General features: G+C 38.2%; 1 protein-coding gene across 1 annotated transcript in view; it reads right to left on the reverse strand.

The window, feature by feature from the left end:
- Window positions 1-7,533: 7,533 nt before the first annotated feature.
- LOC108713430 (CUGBP Elav-like family member 5) overlaps window positions 7,534-17,046 on the reverse strand; it is a 74,360-nt gene continuing 64,847 nt past the window's right edge. The window contains exons 10-13 of the mRNA XM_018256990.2: window positions 11,664-11,741; window positions 11,077-11,220; window positions 10,188-10,360; window positions 7,534-8,960 (exon numbers count right to left, since the gene is read on the reverse strand). Coding sequence (XP_018112479.1) covers window positions 10,233-10,360; window positions 11,077-11,220; window positions 11,664-11,741 — 350 coding nt within the window. The 3' untranslated portion in view covers window positions 7,534-8,960; window positions 10,188-10,232. The remainder of the gene's footprint in view (window positions 8,961-10,187; window positions 10,361-11,076; window positions 11,221-11,663; window positions 11,742-17,046) is intronic.

A 17,046-nucleotide genomic window follows, 5' to 3' on the forward strand; every position in this document is an offset into this window, starting at 1 on the left:
AGCAAAATTCCAATATTCATTTATTAAAAATTGGCAGTGAATTTAAAGTTATTTGTAAAAACAATTGCTATTGAAAGCAGTATTTGCTCTCCTGGCTGTTACTTATTAAACAATGTTGCAAAAGTCTTCAGCAAAGACAAGTCTGTTAATCAGCTGCCTTTTCTTAAATTGTATCTACAGTCTGAGCCACCAGGGCAGAGAACAGAAAGGGACAAAAAAACATTTTTTTTTGGGTTGATATTCCCTTTAAATTATACAATGGACTGCAAAATGTAAATGGCGTATGATAGTTCTCATATTATAGCACCGTTATCTGTCAATATTGTTGAAATGAAGATCAAGGGTCAGATTTATCAAAATGGGAGTTTAGAGCTTAATAAATAAAAACTCACCCACGTTCTGTTCATTCCTTTGGGATTTTTAGAACAATATTTATCAAATGGTGAGTTCTAACTTTCACCCATTGATATATACAATTTTAAAAATCTGTATGTTGAAAAAGTCAAAAATTGCCATGGGTTGTATTTCTATTTTTATATGACTGTACATATATGTTTCGTGGGTGTCTTTATTCTTTCTACCTTAGAGTCGAGGAGCAGGGTCAAAGTTATTAAACAATTAATATAGAAGGACCAGCACCCATTTCAAATTAAATAAGTGTTTGCATTTTATTATATTGCATAATCCAAAATGTGATTTAATACAATTTCAAACTTGTAACCATATATGAAGCAATAAGGTATGCATCCAGCCAACACGTGTGCTCTTCCTCTTACCGCCAGCAACCCAGTTCAGATGGCTGAATCTATTGAGTGCTTATGCCCCCGATGAAGCAGACTATACAGCGAAATGCGTTAGGCGGCCTAGGTGGACAGTGGTAAGACCAGCTCCTACCTGTTCCCAACGTAGATAGGCAGTAATTGCAGAATGGAAGGGAGGGGGCTCTCAAAACTTACTGAGCACATGCTATGAGGTGGTAAATTTTAAATTCGCTATACTTGGCAGTGGCTTAAGTGTGGGTCTACGCTCCACCCAATGCAGATTTTTAAGTATATATGTTTTTTATGGACATTGTCCTGCACTGCATGGACGGCTGATATGCAGTGAGTTTGTTACATTACATGTGATGGGCTGCACATATAATTTGTTTTTTTGAGTTCAGTAATGTCAGGATTAAGGAACTCCATAGAGTTCTCTGAACTTGGTTGCTGGCGGTAAGAGGGAGAGCACGTGTGTTGGCTGTTTGCATACCTTATTACTTCATATGTGGTTACAAATTGGATATTAGATGAAAAACCCTGTGGATGAGCTCAGTAATAATATTTCTTCATTGATATGCTGATAATACAATTTCTTCTTAAAGGGGAACCACGGCTTCTAAACCAACATTTGGTAAAGAGGCCCACATAACACAGAAACCCTTAATATACCTATCACAGTTACCTGTTTCTTCAAAAAGTATGAATAAATGTCATTTTCTATGCTGAAATCCAGCTGTTTAATAGTTCTTCTCTTTCTGCATCATTTGAAATCCAGACAGGGAAGGAGGGACTAAAACACTGATGTTACAAATTGTAACAACTTCTCCACAGCTTACAGACAGCATGCAGGTACTACATAACCCACAATGCATTGCACTGAGATGTTCCATTCCTTATTGAAATCACATGTGCAGGGAATTGTGGGGTTTGGACGATACAGGCTGAGGACAGATTGCTTCTGAAACAAAGTAACAGTAGTCAGACAGATCAGCAAAGCAGTCAGACAGCGCTAAACCTCTGTGAAGAGCAGTAGTACTTCCCAGTTGCTGGAATGTTAAAATTAAGATAAAAACCTGGTAGTTTTGAACTATATGAAAGAAAACATAAAGGAGGACTAATTCAGTATAAAAGGTTAAACAGTAATGTTAATAATGTAATGTGTTTAAGGTGTATTGAGGGAGGATACCCAGTAGCCTTTACAAAAAAATATTTGCAAAAATGCAACTAAAGACCTATGAGACCAGGTGCAAAATTAGCAACAGGACACCACCCCTCCCGCCCACTATCCATGTATCTCTCTTCATTCAAGAAATGGTTTCACACACCGCAGCATCTTCTGAGTCTTCCTATTGGGCCCAATGGTGGCCCCTGAAGCAGTCGCACCCCAGCACACCACCAGTAGTTACGACACTGGATATTTGTATATTTACAGAGCTTACTCAGTGTTCAATCATCACTTCATGAAAGAAAATGTCATTTTGAGCAACTTACCAATAAAATGGAATTGCAATTAAAAGTTGTTTCAGTCTGTCCTTTGCTATTGCCTTCTAAATTTGCCATACAGACATGGGATCTGTTATCTGGAAACCCATTATCCAGAAAGTCCTGAATTACAGTTCCATCTCCCATAGACTCCATTTAAATCATATTTTTAAAAATGATTTCCTTTTCCTTTGTAATAATAAAACAGTACCTTGTATATGATACCATCTAAGATATAATTGATCTTTATCAGTACAGGTAAGGGATCCATTATCCGGAAACCCGTTATCCAGAAAAATACGAATTATGCAAAAGCTGTCTTCCGTAGACTCCATTTTATCCAAATTGTTTAAAATTATATCCCTTTTCTCTGTAATAATAAAATAGTACCTTGTACTTGATCCAAACTGAGATATACAATAAGTAATCATCTCCTCCAACCAATCCTTCAGATCCCTCAAAACCTTGCCTACTTCTATTATTCTCCTTTTCACAGAATTGTCAAGGTATTGTGGGAATCCTGGCTGGAGGAGAGCTTACAGTGGTACAATTTCGAGGAAGCAGACACTGGCAGGGGAACTCAGGTTACAAGGGGAGGAGGGGGTTTTCATGTGTGCTGGGCCCCTCCTTAGATTTTTATTGGTGTGGGGCCCAGCTATGACAAGTTATACCACTGGGTCTGCTGGTACCCAGGTGATGTGCAGGGTCAAAAAATAGTTTATCTTGTTTACCCGCCTCATAATGTGATGCCACTTAAAGGAAAACTATACCCCCAAAATGAACACTTAAGCAACAGATAGTTCATATAATATTAAGTGGCATATTAAAGAATCTTACCAAACTGGAAAATATATTTAAGTAAATATTGCCCTTTTACATCTCTTGCCTTGAGCCACCATTTCTTGATGGTCTGTGTGCTGCCTCAGAGATCACCTGACCAGAAATACAACTCAAACTGTAACAGGAAGAAGTGTGGAAGCAAAAGACACAACTCTGTCTGTTAATTGGCTCATGTGACATGTATGGTTTGTTGGTATGTTTGTGAGTACAGTGAATCCTACGATCCCAGGGGGCGGCCCTTATTTTTTAAAATGGCAATTTTCTATTTATGATTACCCAATGGCATACTACTAGAAAAGTATATTATTATGAAAATGGTTTATTTACATGAAGCAGGATTTTACATATGAACTGTTTTATGCAATATCTTTTTATAGAGACCTACATAGTTTGGGGGGTATAGTTTTCCTTTAAGAGCTATAGTGGCATCACTTCCGGCTTGTGCAATTTCCAGGTAAGGTAATGTTGAACCGCTGCAGATGAGCTTTAACCACACCAAATATCAATGTATATTAGAATTTAGTATTGAAACAGACGCAGTGAGTTAAGAATTATGTTTTTATTCTTTCGTAAACAGCAGGTCTTCTCAACACCGTGATATTCTTTATGGAATACACCTTTAACAGCAATGTGCAGCTTAGGCGAAGTATGTAGAAGCTGTGATGAAGAAAAAGAGCTTAAACACATGGCACAGTCGTATCCAAACCTAAGCATGGAGCAACATGTGGCTCGTCTGGCACATAACTCTCATAACTCTTTTTTTTTTTTTTTGAAGATTTCTGGATATGTTTCTCTAACCTTCTATAACACTGACCTGTCCTGACTTCTAATTTGCTGTCTTTAATACTTCCTATATTTCTTGTTCATAAATAGATTTCCTTTATGTTAAAATTATGTGATTTCAGTCCACACGCCCTGACTGATTTGAGCATTGGGGAACTTATATGAAAAATGGCACGTTTGCACTTTACCAATTTGCTTCAGACGCAGACCATCTTATCTAACTGGGAAGAGAATGCAATATTCTTCATCTTTTCGAGGACAGGGTATGCTTACTCTGTCTATGTTGGTGTAGCTTTCTCTCAGTAGTTTTATCCTAAAGAGAAAAGGACAGTAAAAAATGAAGCCATCTGCTTTTATTCGTACCTATGAGCTGGAGTGACTTTACTGCCTTTTTGCCTTGGCTAAGGGCAACATTAAAAGCCTTTTTGGCAGCAGGGCTGCTCTTATTTGCTATCTATGCATTGGCTCAAGCATACAATATGGCAGTTCCCACTACGTCACTATGGAGAGAAAGAGTGCTCTGTACACATAATGTGTCTCTATTTATGGAATGTAACAGAACTTATTTAGTACATACAAATATATTTTCCATTTTAGAAAGATTTTTTTTCTTTTGTACAGCATGGCAATATTGTAGTTAAGTTGCCACTGCAGTATAATCCCTTCCCCGGGAGAAGAGAAGGGTGATGATATTGGGGCCCCGCTTGCTAAGAAGACATAGGGTTCACCTGCAGAAAGATCATGCCTCTCTGTAGTAAGGAGGGACCTGCTATTTCATGATCTATGTGAGTATGTGATAACTCTCATAAATGTAAATGTTATGTAGAGTCTCTGAACAATAGAATTCTATGCATTTATTGTGCATTCCAGAGACTATGCACACACGAGGAGGGTATGCAGCCATGACACCTAAATAATCCTACACTATGGCATGGCCAAAAGCTCTTGGTATACTCAACCTAATTATATGGTAAAGGAATGGAGGGAGGTAAATCAATTCCATAAACCCACTTCATTTCACTTTGTGCTTTATAAAGGCTTCTTCTCACATCTGAGACAAGGAATGTTTGAAGTATAAAAATGGTATTTACAAGTGACCACAGATGCAAAGAGCCTATTATATCTGGGTTGGCTGCCACTTTTAAGACAAAAGCATTTGGTGGCATTATTTCTCTGAACCTTGGTTTCTTTGATGTCATTTTAGCTCAGGGCTGGCTGCAAATACAGCAGTCATCTTTGGGTGCCAGCCCATAAAAAGACACTTCCCACAGTTCCCTTGCCAATATTATTTTTCAAGTTATTATTGTGTAGCATGAGTGAAACAATGGCACGTTCAATAGCTCTGGCCTTTACAGTTTTGCTAGATTTACTGCTTTTCTATTATGGGAGATTGTGCGATCTCAATTGACTACTGACTCCAGGCAACATGTAATATGAAAGAGATATATCTGGAAAATTTCTGGAAAACTTGAACAGTGATTAATGTGAGAAACCTTTTCGATTGTAAGCGCTATTGAGAAGGCCTCTCTTTATGTTTTATGTCAATTGTATTTTTGTATGTAATCTCTGTGTTTGATATGTAAACCCTTCTGTTGTACAGTGCTGCAGAATATGTTGGTGCTTTATAAATACATGTTAATAATAAATAACAGTTATAACTACCCCCCAGCACATGCTCTTTCATTTAACATAATAAAATGTATAATTAATGTTCTTATGCACTGAGTTTTTGTAAATAAGTCCTTTGGACACATCATTTCTGAGCCTTGGCATTTGTGTTTTGGTAAATATGCAATACAGCATATCTTTACAGCTGAAGTTAATGATTCTATTCTGAAGACAAGATAGCCTATGTAAGATCACATGGTGACTGAATAAATTCTCATACAACATATACATACAGGGCCGAGTCTCAAGGTCAGTTAGGATCACAAGATGAAATTGGGAAAGAACTTGCAGTGCGTTTACAATTACAGAATAATGCATCTCAATATTCAGTTGAAGTGAGTGGGGGAGCAGGCAAGTGCTGACCCACTAAGGGGCTAAAAATAAACATATTCATCCAGGGTAAATTTTCTGTGTTTTCTTTTAGGAATGCATTAAATCCAGGATTCAGTTTGAGATTCGGCCAGGATTCTGTGTTTTTTTTAGAAGGATTAAGATTTGGCTGAATCTAAGTGCCTGGCTACCCCGAATCCTTATAATCACATGACTTTTTGTCACACAAACAAGGAAATTGAATTTTTTTTCAGCTCTGCATGCACTGTTCTTTGTAACACTTTCCTGCCCTAAGTAGTATATGCAAATTAGGGGATCAGATTCAGCATGGGATTTGGCTGAATCCTTCATGAAAGATTTGGCACCATAAATTTAATGACAAAAATTAGATTTGGCCCCTGTGAATTACCTCTTTCCTTTTCTGATTAGTGGCATCTTTTATGAAAATTTCAGTCTGGACTGACCCAATGTCATTAGATGGGGATGCATGTTAAACCATTTTGAATGAATGGCTAACCATTTTGGACTGTGCGTATCCAATTTAACGAGCAGTATACCACTCCAGCATGAGTGCAATGAATAGGGCTTCTGCTAAAATACTTTTTTGCATAAGGTTTTAATTAGGAAAAAGCTATGCCTTTTGTTATTTCTTTACAAGATAGGTTAAACAGGGAGATTGAAGCTACTCCATGGCTGGTTCTTGTTAGGTAGATAATTAGATTCCCAGTAAACAGATAAACTTCCTGGAGTCCTGTTTATAAAACAGTCACAACAAAGTGAAAGCAAAGGTACAGTGGCATAAATAGATGTTACTGTGCCACACAGGAAAATAATTTGAGGGACCCCCAAACCAGGCCCGGACTGTCAATCTGTGGGTTCTGGCAAATGCCAGAGGGGCTGCTGTAAGTTGCCATAGACCAGCACTATTTAGTGGGCTGGTGAGGTGCTATTTGGGCCTCTGTGTAGCTGAAATGCCAGGGCCTATTTTGAATCTCAGTCCAGACCTGCCCCAAACTCTCCAGAGGTTGTCCTGTTTTACCAATATATATTAAAAGTACTCATTAATTAGGGCCCCTGTACCTCCTGGTCCCCCCTGCAGCGCAGGGTCTGCTTCCTCTGTAGTTACGCCCCTGCAAAGGTATGTAGGTTGCATACTGATAATCTCATTGTCTTTCTTGCAAGAACCAAACACAGAGTAGCTTTAAGGTTCCCATAGATTTATCTTGCTGAACGACCGATTTTAGCGAAATCTGACCAATCCTTCGAAATTATTGTGCGGTTAGTGGGATTCGAACGATCGTACATCTTACGATTTTTCGGCGGACATCTGTCAGAAAATTGATCGGCCAGGTTAAAAAATCATTATCAGTCCCAGTGCAATCTATCTATGTTTGCAGGGACAAGCAGGCAGCTCCCCTTTGTTTTCCTGGCAATATCGTTTTTACCTGCGCTCCCCTGCATTCCGGTTTCATGCGTTTAGCCGCAGGGGAGCGCAGGAGTAGACCCACTGGATGCTTTTCAATGTGGCTGTACTCACACAGACGCATGTAAGCGCCAAACGCAGGTTGGGGCGCAGCATGTTGCATTTTACCTACGTTCAGCACTTACATGTGTCTGTGTGAGTATAGCTACATTGAAAAGAATTCAGTGTGTCTACTCCTGCGCTCCCCTGCAGCTGAACGCATGAAACCAAAACGCAGGGGAGCACAGGATAAAAACGCTCGTCTGTAAGAGCCCTAAAGATGCAGTAAAGGTCAGCATTGTTTTAAGTTGTTCTCCCATTGTAACTGCACAAGCCCCCTATTTCAAGTTCTAACATGTGCTATATGTGTATTTGAAAATACTGAGATAAATCTATGGGCCAACTGCTAATTAAAACCTTGTCAGACTGAATTTAACCAAGTTTAACGTTATTTTAAAGGAAAGACTTTGCACTGCATGCCTATGCCACATTTATCGACATTCTCCTTCCAATAAAATATCTCCAGATATCTAAAATTGTCCCAGATGTTAAACTTCTTTTTTCTTTCCACCTTGCCCTAATACTGTATGTAAGCCATTTGAAAGGTAGGGGAATCACATACTAAAGGTTAGAAAAAAGGAGAGCAGCATATGGAAAGATACTCGGTACTCTTATGCAGTGCAGCACATTTCTGCTTCATGCAGGCGCAGGCAGCTTCTTTGTGATATGAAGTATCTGGACCCTCAAGTTAGTGAGTGACAAGAGACCCTTTAACCTGTTAATTAGCCCAAGAAAGAGAGAAAGAGAGGCATAATAATCTGTGTGGAGGTGATGGAGATATGACCAGCAGATCCAGCTTCACCCTGCAGTTTCTTCCAGCTTAGCAACACTGGTAGAGTTAACTCTTTCCTGGCTAGGAATGTTGCGGAGCAAGGTTGGGAGCGGATTAAATAGTCCAGCCCTTTTTCTGTGGAGGCCAGGGGTAAGAGCAGCAGAGAATGTTGTTTGGCCCTGAAATGGGGGAAAAGGGTCTTTGTAAACATGACCTTTGAACTCTGCTCTCCTCCATTCCTGTCCACCCAGAACACCCTGTCCTCCGCAAACAGAAAATTGAAGAGAGACAAAAATATAAAGATGCTATAACCCCACCACCTCACCTTCCAAGCCCTTTAGGCAGCAGAAGGGGTATGTAAGGATAAACTAAGCCTCCCCAATAAATAAATATGTTCATATAAATAATAAACAGATAGTTCTTCGCACTGCAAATCTGTAACCATGTTGATGGGGGGGGGAGGTGGGTCTGCCACTCCAAAGTGTCTCTTTCATGAGGAATGATCAGTACCTCCCCCCTTTGGTCGCTTTGAAGGGGGTTCATTGGGTGCCAGTTCATTTCATAAATAGCAATGACCCCAGGGCATTCAGCAGACAGACACAGAACACTCACAAGACACACCCTTGGTGTTTAGGTAGCGTGGTCCTTTCTGCACACCCCCACTGCCACATTTTGGTCCTTGGGGGTAGATGGGGGCAAAGATCAAGAGGCTTGAGGGTGGATGGGAGGGTTTAGTAGTTAAAAGTCTTGTTTCCCATAATCCTCTAGGGAAGGATTCAGGGGTCAAATGTCCTTTGTGTACCTAGAGAGGCAAAAGAAAAAACAATAAAATATATAAGAAGGGAAAGCCATATCATGATATATCATATCATAACAGCCTTACAATATAGAATTGAGCACATTTAAATATATACGGTGACTTATGTTTAGACGCATTGATCCCCAACCAGTGGCTTGTGAACAACATGCTGCTCACTGACCCATTGGATGATGCTCCCAGAGCAAAGCAGGTGCTCATTTTTTAATTCCAGGCTTGTAAGCATGTTTTCAAGACACAGAGACATGTGCACTACCAAACAGAGAATTCTGCAGGCTGCCAGTCCACATGGTTTTTGCATGCTTCTGTTCCTCCTCAACTCTATTTACATTGGAATATGGCTTATAGGTAAAAAAGGTTGGTGGTCCCTGGTTTAAAGCAGGTAAGAAATTCATGTATTTGGCTTTTATCATTACCATATCATATGTATATTCCCTCAACTCCTTGGTTTTCTAACATTTTGCAGGTAACAGGTTTGACCATGCAAAGAAGAATTTGCCTCTGCAGGAACTGAGGGTCCTCCTTCTCCTAGAATTTTTCTTCCTATTGCGACTCCCTAACCACAGTATGAGCAATAATAAGAACTGCAATAACTTGAATTAAACCATTTAAGAACATGTGCCATTACCCTACTTACATGCTCGCTAAAATAGATCTTTTTCAAAATGCAGTTATAGGCTAAACAAAAATAACCAAGAAAATCTGTCATAAATCCCCTTGACAAAGGCCAATCTCATTTTTTTTCATATGTATCCTCTCACGTTGTCTTTTTCTGCCTTGTATATACAATTGGGTGGTATGTATATATGTTTAATGTTATATATGCTGATGCTTTTGATATAACATTATTATAATTGCCATATTAATTCTACATTAAGAGATTTTTTCATGATACCACCTATGTTTGAGAAAAAAGTTTTTCTGAGTGTGCAAACCTAGCATATTTCCTGCACCTCTTATCATATATTATCAAACATTTTATTGATCGGTGTTCCCTCTATTTACCTATACTTTTATATAAGTAGTTTATGTTGGCAGGCATGTATTACTAAACATGGCCAGATTTGCTTTAATAATAAAAAATACTTTTAAATGCTTTGGTAAGGGTCTTTACTGTAAAATAGAATTTATTAGAATACAGGAGCATATTTTTGCCCTACTCCAACAAAATATTCTCTTAATAAGGCAACCCACTGTAAAATTAAGGAATACCTGTATGACTGGATTGGGCCCCTTGGACCCATGGGATATGATTGATCAGTATGGTTGGTTTGTGTCCTTAGGCCTCTTTAGTTGGACTTTCAGCCTCTTCATCCCTATCTGGAAGCCATTCATGGCTTGAATGGCTGTTTGAGCACTGGATGGATTATCAAAACTGACAAAACCTAAGAGGAATAATTAAAAAGAGATGACACTAAAACAATCTCAATGAGAAAGGCGAGAGTTCAAAGCAAGAGGGAAGATTATATGAAATGTCAAATAAATGTTAAAAGATAATTAGCAAATTCTGGGCAAACAGAAAATACTCAGGTGGCCAGACCTTGCCCTTAAACAGGAACAATTAACTTGTAGAGATAAACTGAATGTGATTACATCCCGGGGCTCTTATTTTATTTGTATCCCAAGATAAAATGGGTGACCTTGTCAGCTTAGCAAATTTCTGAGTTCCCTCAGTCTGTCACTCTGTTGAAGGAGACCACTATTTGGGTCATGTGACTAGCCTCATCGTGAAGAAGGTGGCTAGGGCCACATCATATTGACAACAATGGGAGGTGCCACTGTTAGCCCTTGACCAGTGATTATCACTTTCAGATGCAAATTACAGGTGAAGTACACCTTGTTGCACTTAGCCCTCAAATATGTCATGAAACCTTTACATGTGCTTTTCTGATAAGCAAGATTTTAATTGAATGTATTTCCATTTTTAAATAGACAAAATAATATGGGGCATACTTTATTAGATGCAAGATCGATTACACTGTAAATAACATATACTGTTATACTGTACAATTGTTTCTGTTTTGTGTTCACTAGCACGAGGAATGAGTAGCTCCAAAATCCTTTAACTCATCTTCAAAGGATATAGGTCTCAAGGACTTACCAAAACACTTGCTCTGATTTGTTGCTCGGTCCATAAACACCTTGGAGGAGATTATATTTCCAAAAGGCAGGAACATTTGTGTCAGTTCGTTGTCCCCAAACTCCTGGGGCAGGTGATAAATGAACAGGTTACAGCCCTCTGGCCCTGCAGAATGAGAAAAGTCCATGAGAGGCATGTCTGCTATACCAAACATTATTGGTATTGCTGTTGTTCTGCACCTAATCAAACCCTAACAATTCATATTACACAAAAAATCATATAGTTCACCAGATAATATGAATGGCCACACTTTTGATAACTTAATCTGGCTATCATGCTACCTGCATAAACCCTGTGTACATATTCCCAACTTTTCCCAACTTGCCCTGTTTTGTTGTTCTTGCGACTTTTCTCCACTTAACCATTCAAGTTCTGAAGTTTTGTGGTTTTATTGTCTGCAAGATAAGGTCAATATTGCCTTGAAGTTTTAAATGCTACTGTGTGTCTTTTCAGCTAAAGCTGAATCACAATTCCTAATATTTCAGGCTGAGTTTTTCGGTAGCTGTGAGGCTTTTGTTATGCGATATCTAGTGGATTCTTGGTCTTACCTTCCCGTTGCTGCAGGATGGGAGGTGGTTGTGGGGTGCTGTGTGTCACTGGAGTAAGGGCTGCAGTTGGATAAATTGCTGTTAGAAAACAAAGAGAATACAGTAAAATTCAGCTGTGGGTCACTGCAATACAATCTTTAATACCTGCATAACATTACAGACAGATTTGCATTTCTAGGCCTAGGACCTAATTAAGGGCTCAGTAGCCCTGGAGCTGAACATTAAAACATGCCTTTTACAATTCTGCCCTAAAGATATTAAGGGAAAATACACAAAACGTGAAACCAAATATAGGTCTGAATATTATACTAGGGATAAACTGAATGCAGGATTTTGTTCACAGGATTGGGCAGGGATTCTGCCTTTTTCAGCAGTATTAAGATTCAGCTGAATCCATGTCTGACCAAACTGAATCCTAAGCCGAAAAATCATGTGACCTTTAACCTTTCCTTGCTCTAATTTGCATTTGCCAAAATAGTGCAGTGGTGCATCCCTATATTATATGATAAATATAGCTGTTCATTTTTCCCCCTGAAACCATATTTAGCTTTGTACATTATAAATTACACCATTTCTGCTAATTAGACTCTGCAGCAGAAAATCGTATACATGCCACCAGCTTTAATTCTGTGTATCATGACACCAGATAAAGCTCTGCATATGAAACATGGAACATGACAAATATACAAGTACAGCTAATGTTGGACTGGAGCACCAAGGGCCCACCAGAGAACCTGATATCATGGGCTCACCAGACGGAGCTCTAAAATCTTTTCTTATTGCTGAGAAAAACACTGGTATACCCAGTTCAAATGTATTAGATACATTTTACACAGAAAACTCTGTTTTTCTGCAATTTCCCTGACCCCATCCCAGACTCCTTAAACTTAGCACTGTTAGCACTGGTCATTACATATGGTGGTAGGTGTCTGAAAAGGAACTTACTCTTTTTTCATCAGCTGTTTTTTTACTTTTACTCCTGTTTCCCTATTTTGTGAATTACCTTCTCCCGTGTTAACACACACATATTTCTTATACTAGTGCTGATGAGATGCTGTATATAGGAAGCTACTGTATATGCAATTACCTTACTAAATGGAATATCCAAAATCATTTCAGATTCAATATCATTTTAATACATCATTATAATATTTATTATAATTATGATTTATTTTATTATAATTAATACAGTTATCATTTTTTATACTTGATATAATAACAATTATAGTTATTGTTGTTATTATTTTATAGTGTAGTTTATGTATAATATTTTCTTTTATGATCAACAAACTCCATGCTCTTTTTTTAATTTGAGATGAAAACAAACCCTGTCCTGGCGGGCCTTGGGCAAATGCCCATTTATTGAGAAAAAGGAAACAAGTATGATTAGGATTAATATGGCACTTGAACTGTTCAAAAAGAGGGCCTGGGGCTTCAGCTCTATTAAGCCCTCAAATAAATCTGACTCTGTCCAGGTGTGCCAAGAAGCTCTCGACTTCTGAATTTATTCCTAGGGTCTAATATTGTTTCACTGCATTCTCTATAATCAACAAGAAACAGTTTTACAAGCTTTTTTATGGTTCTAAGAAGCTGTACAGTCAACCAAGGTGGACCTGTAAATCACTGTATAGATTTATATGCAATTACAGGCAGCCTCAAAAAGATTTTTTTTGGGTGCAAAATTGCCTTACTTAAACAGTTGTGTTAACAATGCCACCCACATATGTACCCAACGTTTTCATAAATTAAGTGATAATGTTCTATTCATCTGAGCTGCACTCTGTTCTAGCAGAGTTTATATGCAGGCAGTAAGAATTCAAGTTCATGGCTCTAAAGCACGCAGAATGCCTGTGTGCATTCATTCTAATAACACAAGTAATTATTTCAATGACTATTATTTGTACCATTTAAACCATATTTTTGCCATAATTAGGTTGTATCTAGCTTTTCTTTAAAAGGAGAAGTCATATTTGGTACAATACAACTGTTATATTATTGCTCCTTTATGGTTTTATTTATGGCATTCTCTAGATATAAAATTGCATGTTCCAAAAATGGTCTGTATGGCCTGCAGGACGTCACACAAGGCTCATCTTATTAACTGTATGACTGTATATATATATATATATATATATATATATATATATATATATATATACATACATATACATTTAAATTGCTGATGGACATTGCTGTGACAGGAGCTGAAGAAGGAACAAATGATGCATTGCACAAAATAAGACAAGCAGCATGGTATGCCTGGGGAAATACAAATTGCTCCAGTATGTAATCTCATGGTATATTAACAGAAGCATACTGTGAGTATTTGTTAGATGGAAGAGCAACAGATAATCACAAAGGACCTTTCAGTGACCTTGTTAAAGAAAGAGAATTATTCAAAGCAATCGACCTGACAAAGAACCTTGGCTTTTCTCGCAAGCAAGTAAAGGCCTTGAATAGGGCACTGAATATCTCAGCAAGTACACTTCTTCTGTTAACTTCTTCTGTTAGGGTTAAACACTAAAGGATACACTTTTTTGTATTGCTGCATATCCCTGGAGTACTTCATTTTCATGTCCTTACTAACATGGGTCAAGGTACAAACTGCAAAAAAGGGGCATGCTTGATGCACTTTGTTAAAAGGCAATGTTGCATTTTCAAGGATAAAGTTAGAGGGATTGTGTTGAAATGTCAGATGTGGACTCATGAAAACAACAAAGTATCTGACTTTATGCGATCTGGTTTTCATTATAGCACAATAAGATTTTGTGGGAAGGATTATTTAACTGATCAGTTAGTTCAGTCTTTAGGTACATTTTGTACAGCTATGGGATCCACTATTTGGAAACCAGTTATCCAGAAAGCTCCAAATTACAGGAAGGCCATCTCCCATAGACCTCGTTTTATCCAAATAATCCAGGTTTTTAAAAATTATTTCCTTTTTCTTTGTACTAATAAAACAGTACATTGTACTTGATCCCAACTAAGATATAATGAATCCTTATTGGAGGCAAAACCAGCCTATTGGGTTTATTTAATGTTTAAATGATTTTCTAGTAGATCCAATGTAGATTCTAGTAGATCTATGAAGATACAAATTACAGAAAGATCCATTATCCGTAAAACCTAAGGTCCCGAGCAGTCTTGATAACAGGTCCCATACCTGTATATTACAGGTGGCTGCCAACATCCTATTCAACAAAGCACCAACTCTGAAAAGACCACCACCAGAAGTCCCGTCCTGTACTGTAGAACTATACTCCTATCTAGCAGACGAGAAGGTCGAGTCTGCTCTCTTTAAAAGTATGCCTTTATTCTAGTATAGTATCAAATTGGCAATCCTTATCATACTTAGATTTACTTGAGTAGAGCTGTCTAAGGTGCAGATTCATCAAAATTTGATATTAGAGCTCACCACAGAAAAACTTTTTATCAATGGATGAAAGGTAGAGTTCACCATATGATAAATTCACTTCTTAAAATTAATAGAAAGTCTGTAAGTTTTTTTTTTTTTTGCATGAGCTCTAATCACACATTTTGATAAATCTTCCCCAAAGATTTGCATGACATTGGCCACTTAGCCACTATTTTCCATGTTATTGGGTAGGATTATTGCAAAAATGAGGTCATACAAAGAGGTCTATGGCGATCTTGGAGATCTTGAGCATACTGGGGACCATAAAAACCTCTAAGAGGGTCACATCTGGACAACAGACCTGTTCAAAAGGATAGTTCTAATATATTCAATCTCTTTCAGCATCACTGATCACTGATGTGGCTCATTTTACCTCCACAGCCTGCTCAGGGAGAATTGGGGTGATTAAAACATTGTCGATTAGTAGCTCAGATCACCAGATTAATGTTTCCAAATGATAACTGTGTGACAGCATGTTTCCCATTCAACTAAATAGGAACTGGTTGGTTGCTGGCGGACATTTTGCTCCCTGAAGAACAAGACTCATGTGCAGCATAGCTCCTACTTATAACGCTAGGAACTTCACAGCACCCAAGAGATCAAAGGCAAGGAGTATAAACCATTATTTCCAAATCAGATACATGTTCAGTCCTGTCTCCCAGCCACAAGTAAACAGCCATGTATCACATCAGTGACCCCCTGCTCTAGGGATATCCTTTTGATTTGACTGATGAATTAGGCTACAGAGCTCACTCACTGTTGACTTTCGTAATCAGTCCACTCAGAGGGTGTAATAGTTTTGTAGAACTATGTTATAAATGAATATACACTCAATAAGAGCAACAACAGACAATTTATCATTTAGAAGAAAATATTAAACCAGTACAATTCTATGTCATGATCCCAAGAGATTCCCATTAAATCTAAAGGTCAATAAATCTCTTAGGTCCTAGGTACAATATTGATTGCAAGTTAATTAGTAGGGTGAAGATAACAGGGACATAATAGAGGGATGTGTAACTTACAGCCCATGCATTTCCCACAGACCACTACAAGATATTAGATGAAAATGGTATTGTAGTTTAACTACAGCAATAATTAAAGTGATTCCTATATAGACTGGCATCTGTGCCAAATGAAACCCCTATGCCTGGACCCAGATAAAGTTAGTGTTGTACCAATAGGGTAGCGCAGAGGTTATTAAAATTGAGGTTTATTATTTTTAAAAGTCAACTTTGCTATTAAGCCAGATCAAGCTAGCTTTGCATATTGCATCCTGGGGCACAAAGATATGCTTCTGACTTTGTAGGTGGCACATAGGAATCCCCTGGACTGCCCCTCAGAATTCACAAGCTGAGCTGCATGTTGCTAGGTAGCCCTGTGCTCTGTACCTTGTGCCATATTTTTAATCCAGCGCAAAGTGCAGAATGCCAATGGTCCAGGTGCTCCATGTATGGGTCCTGATTGGGTACAATTTAGGGCCCCCTAGCACTCTAGAACTTGCAGTTGTATTATAAGTAAATTGGGATGTTGGACATTTTGAGTTCTCTAATGGTTTATCTTCCAAGACATACAGTAATTAATTGTACTATTGTTCTGCTCTATAGAGCATAGAAAATTATCATTATCATAAAATTATCATAGAAAATATTTTGTGCTCATTTACACTCTCATTCAATAAGCCACTGCCACATTGAAGTACCCATTCACTAATGTAAAAGTGGGAAAAAAAACAAACATTGCAACATTGGCCAGCTTGCTTTTTCTTGAATGACACCTTCTCAATACAGACGAAAAGGCACAGAAAAGTAACAACACACAAAGTTTTTCTCAAAATGTGAAAACGGGAACACTAAATGATTATAATTAATATGCCATGTAAGCTGCTGTTGCCAAGTCAGAAGCAACTGGAATTTGAGAGGAGATTAAGCCAAACGCAATTAGCAATGTACTGAAGGAAAGCAGTAG

This window comes from Xenopus laevis, chromosome 1L (genome assembly GCF_017654675.1).
Source record: "Xenopus laevis strain J_2021 chromosome 1L, Xenopus_laevis_v10.1, whole genome shotgun sequence".
Classification (NCBI taxonomy): domain Eukaryota; kingdom Metazoa; phylum Chordata; class Amphibia; order Anura; family Pipidae; genus Xenopus; species Xenopus laevis.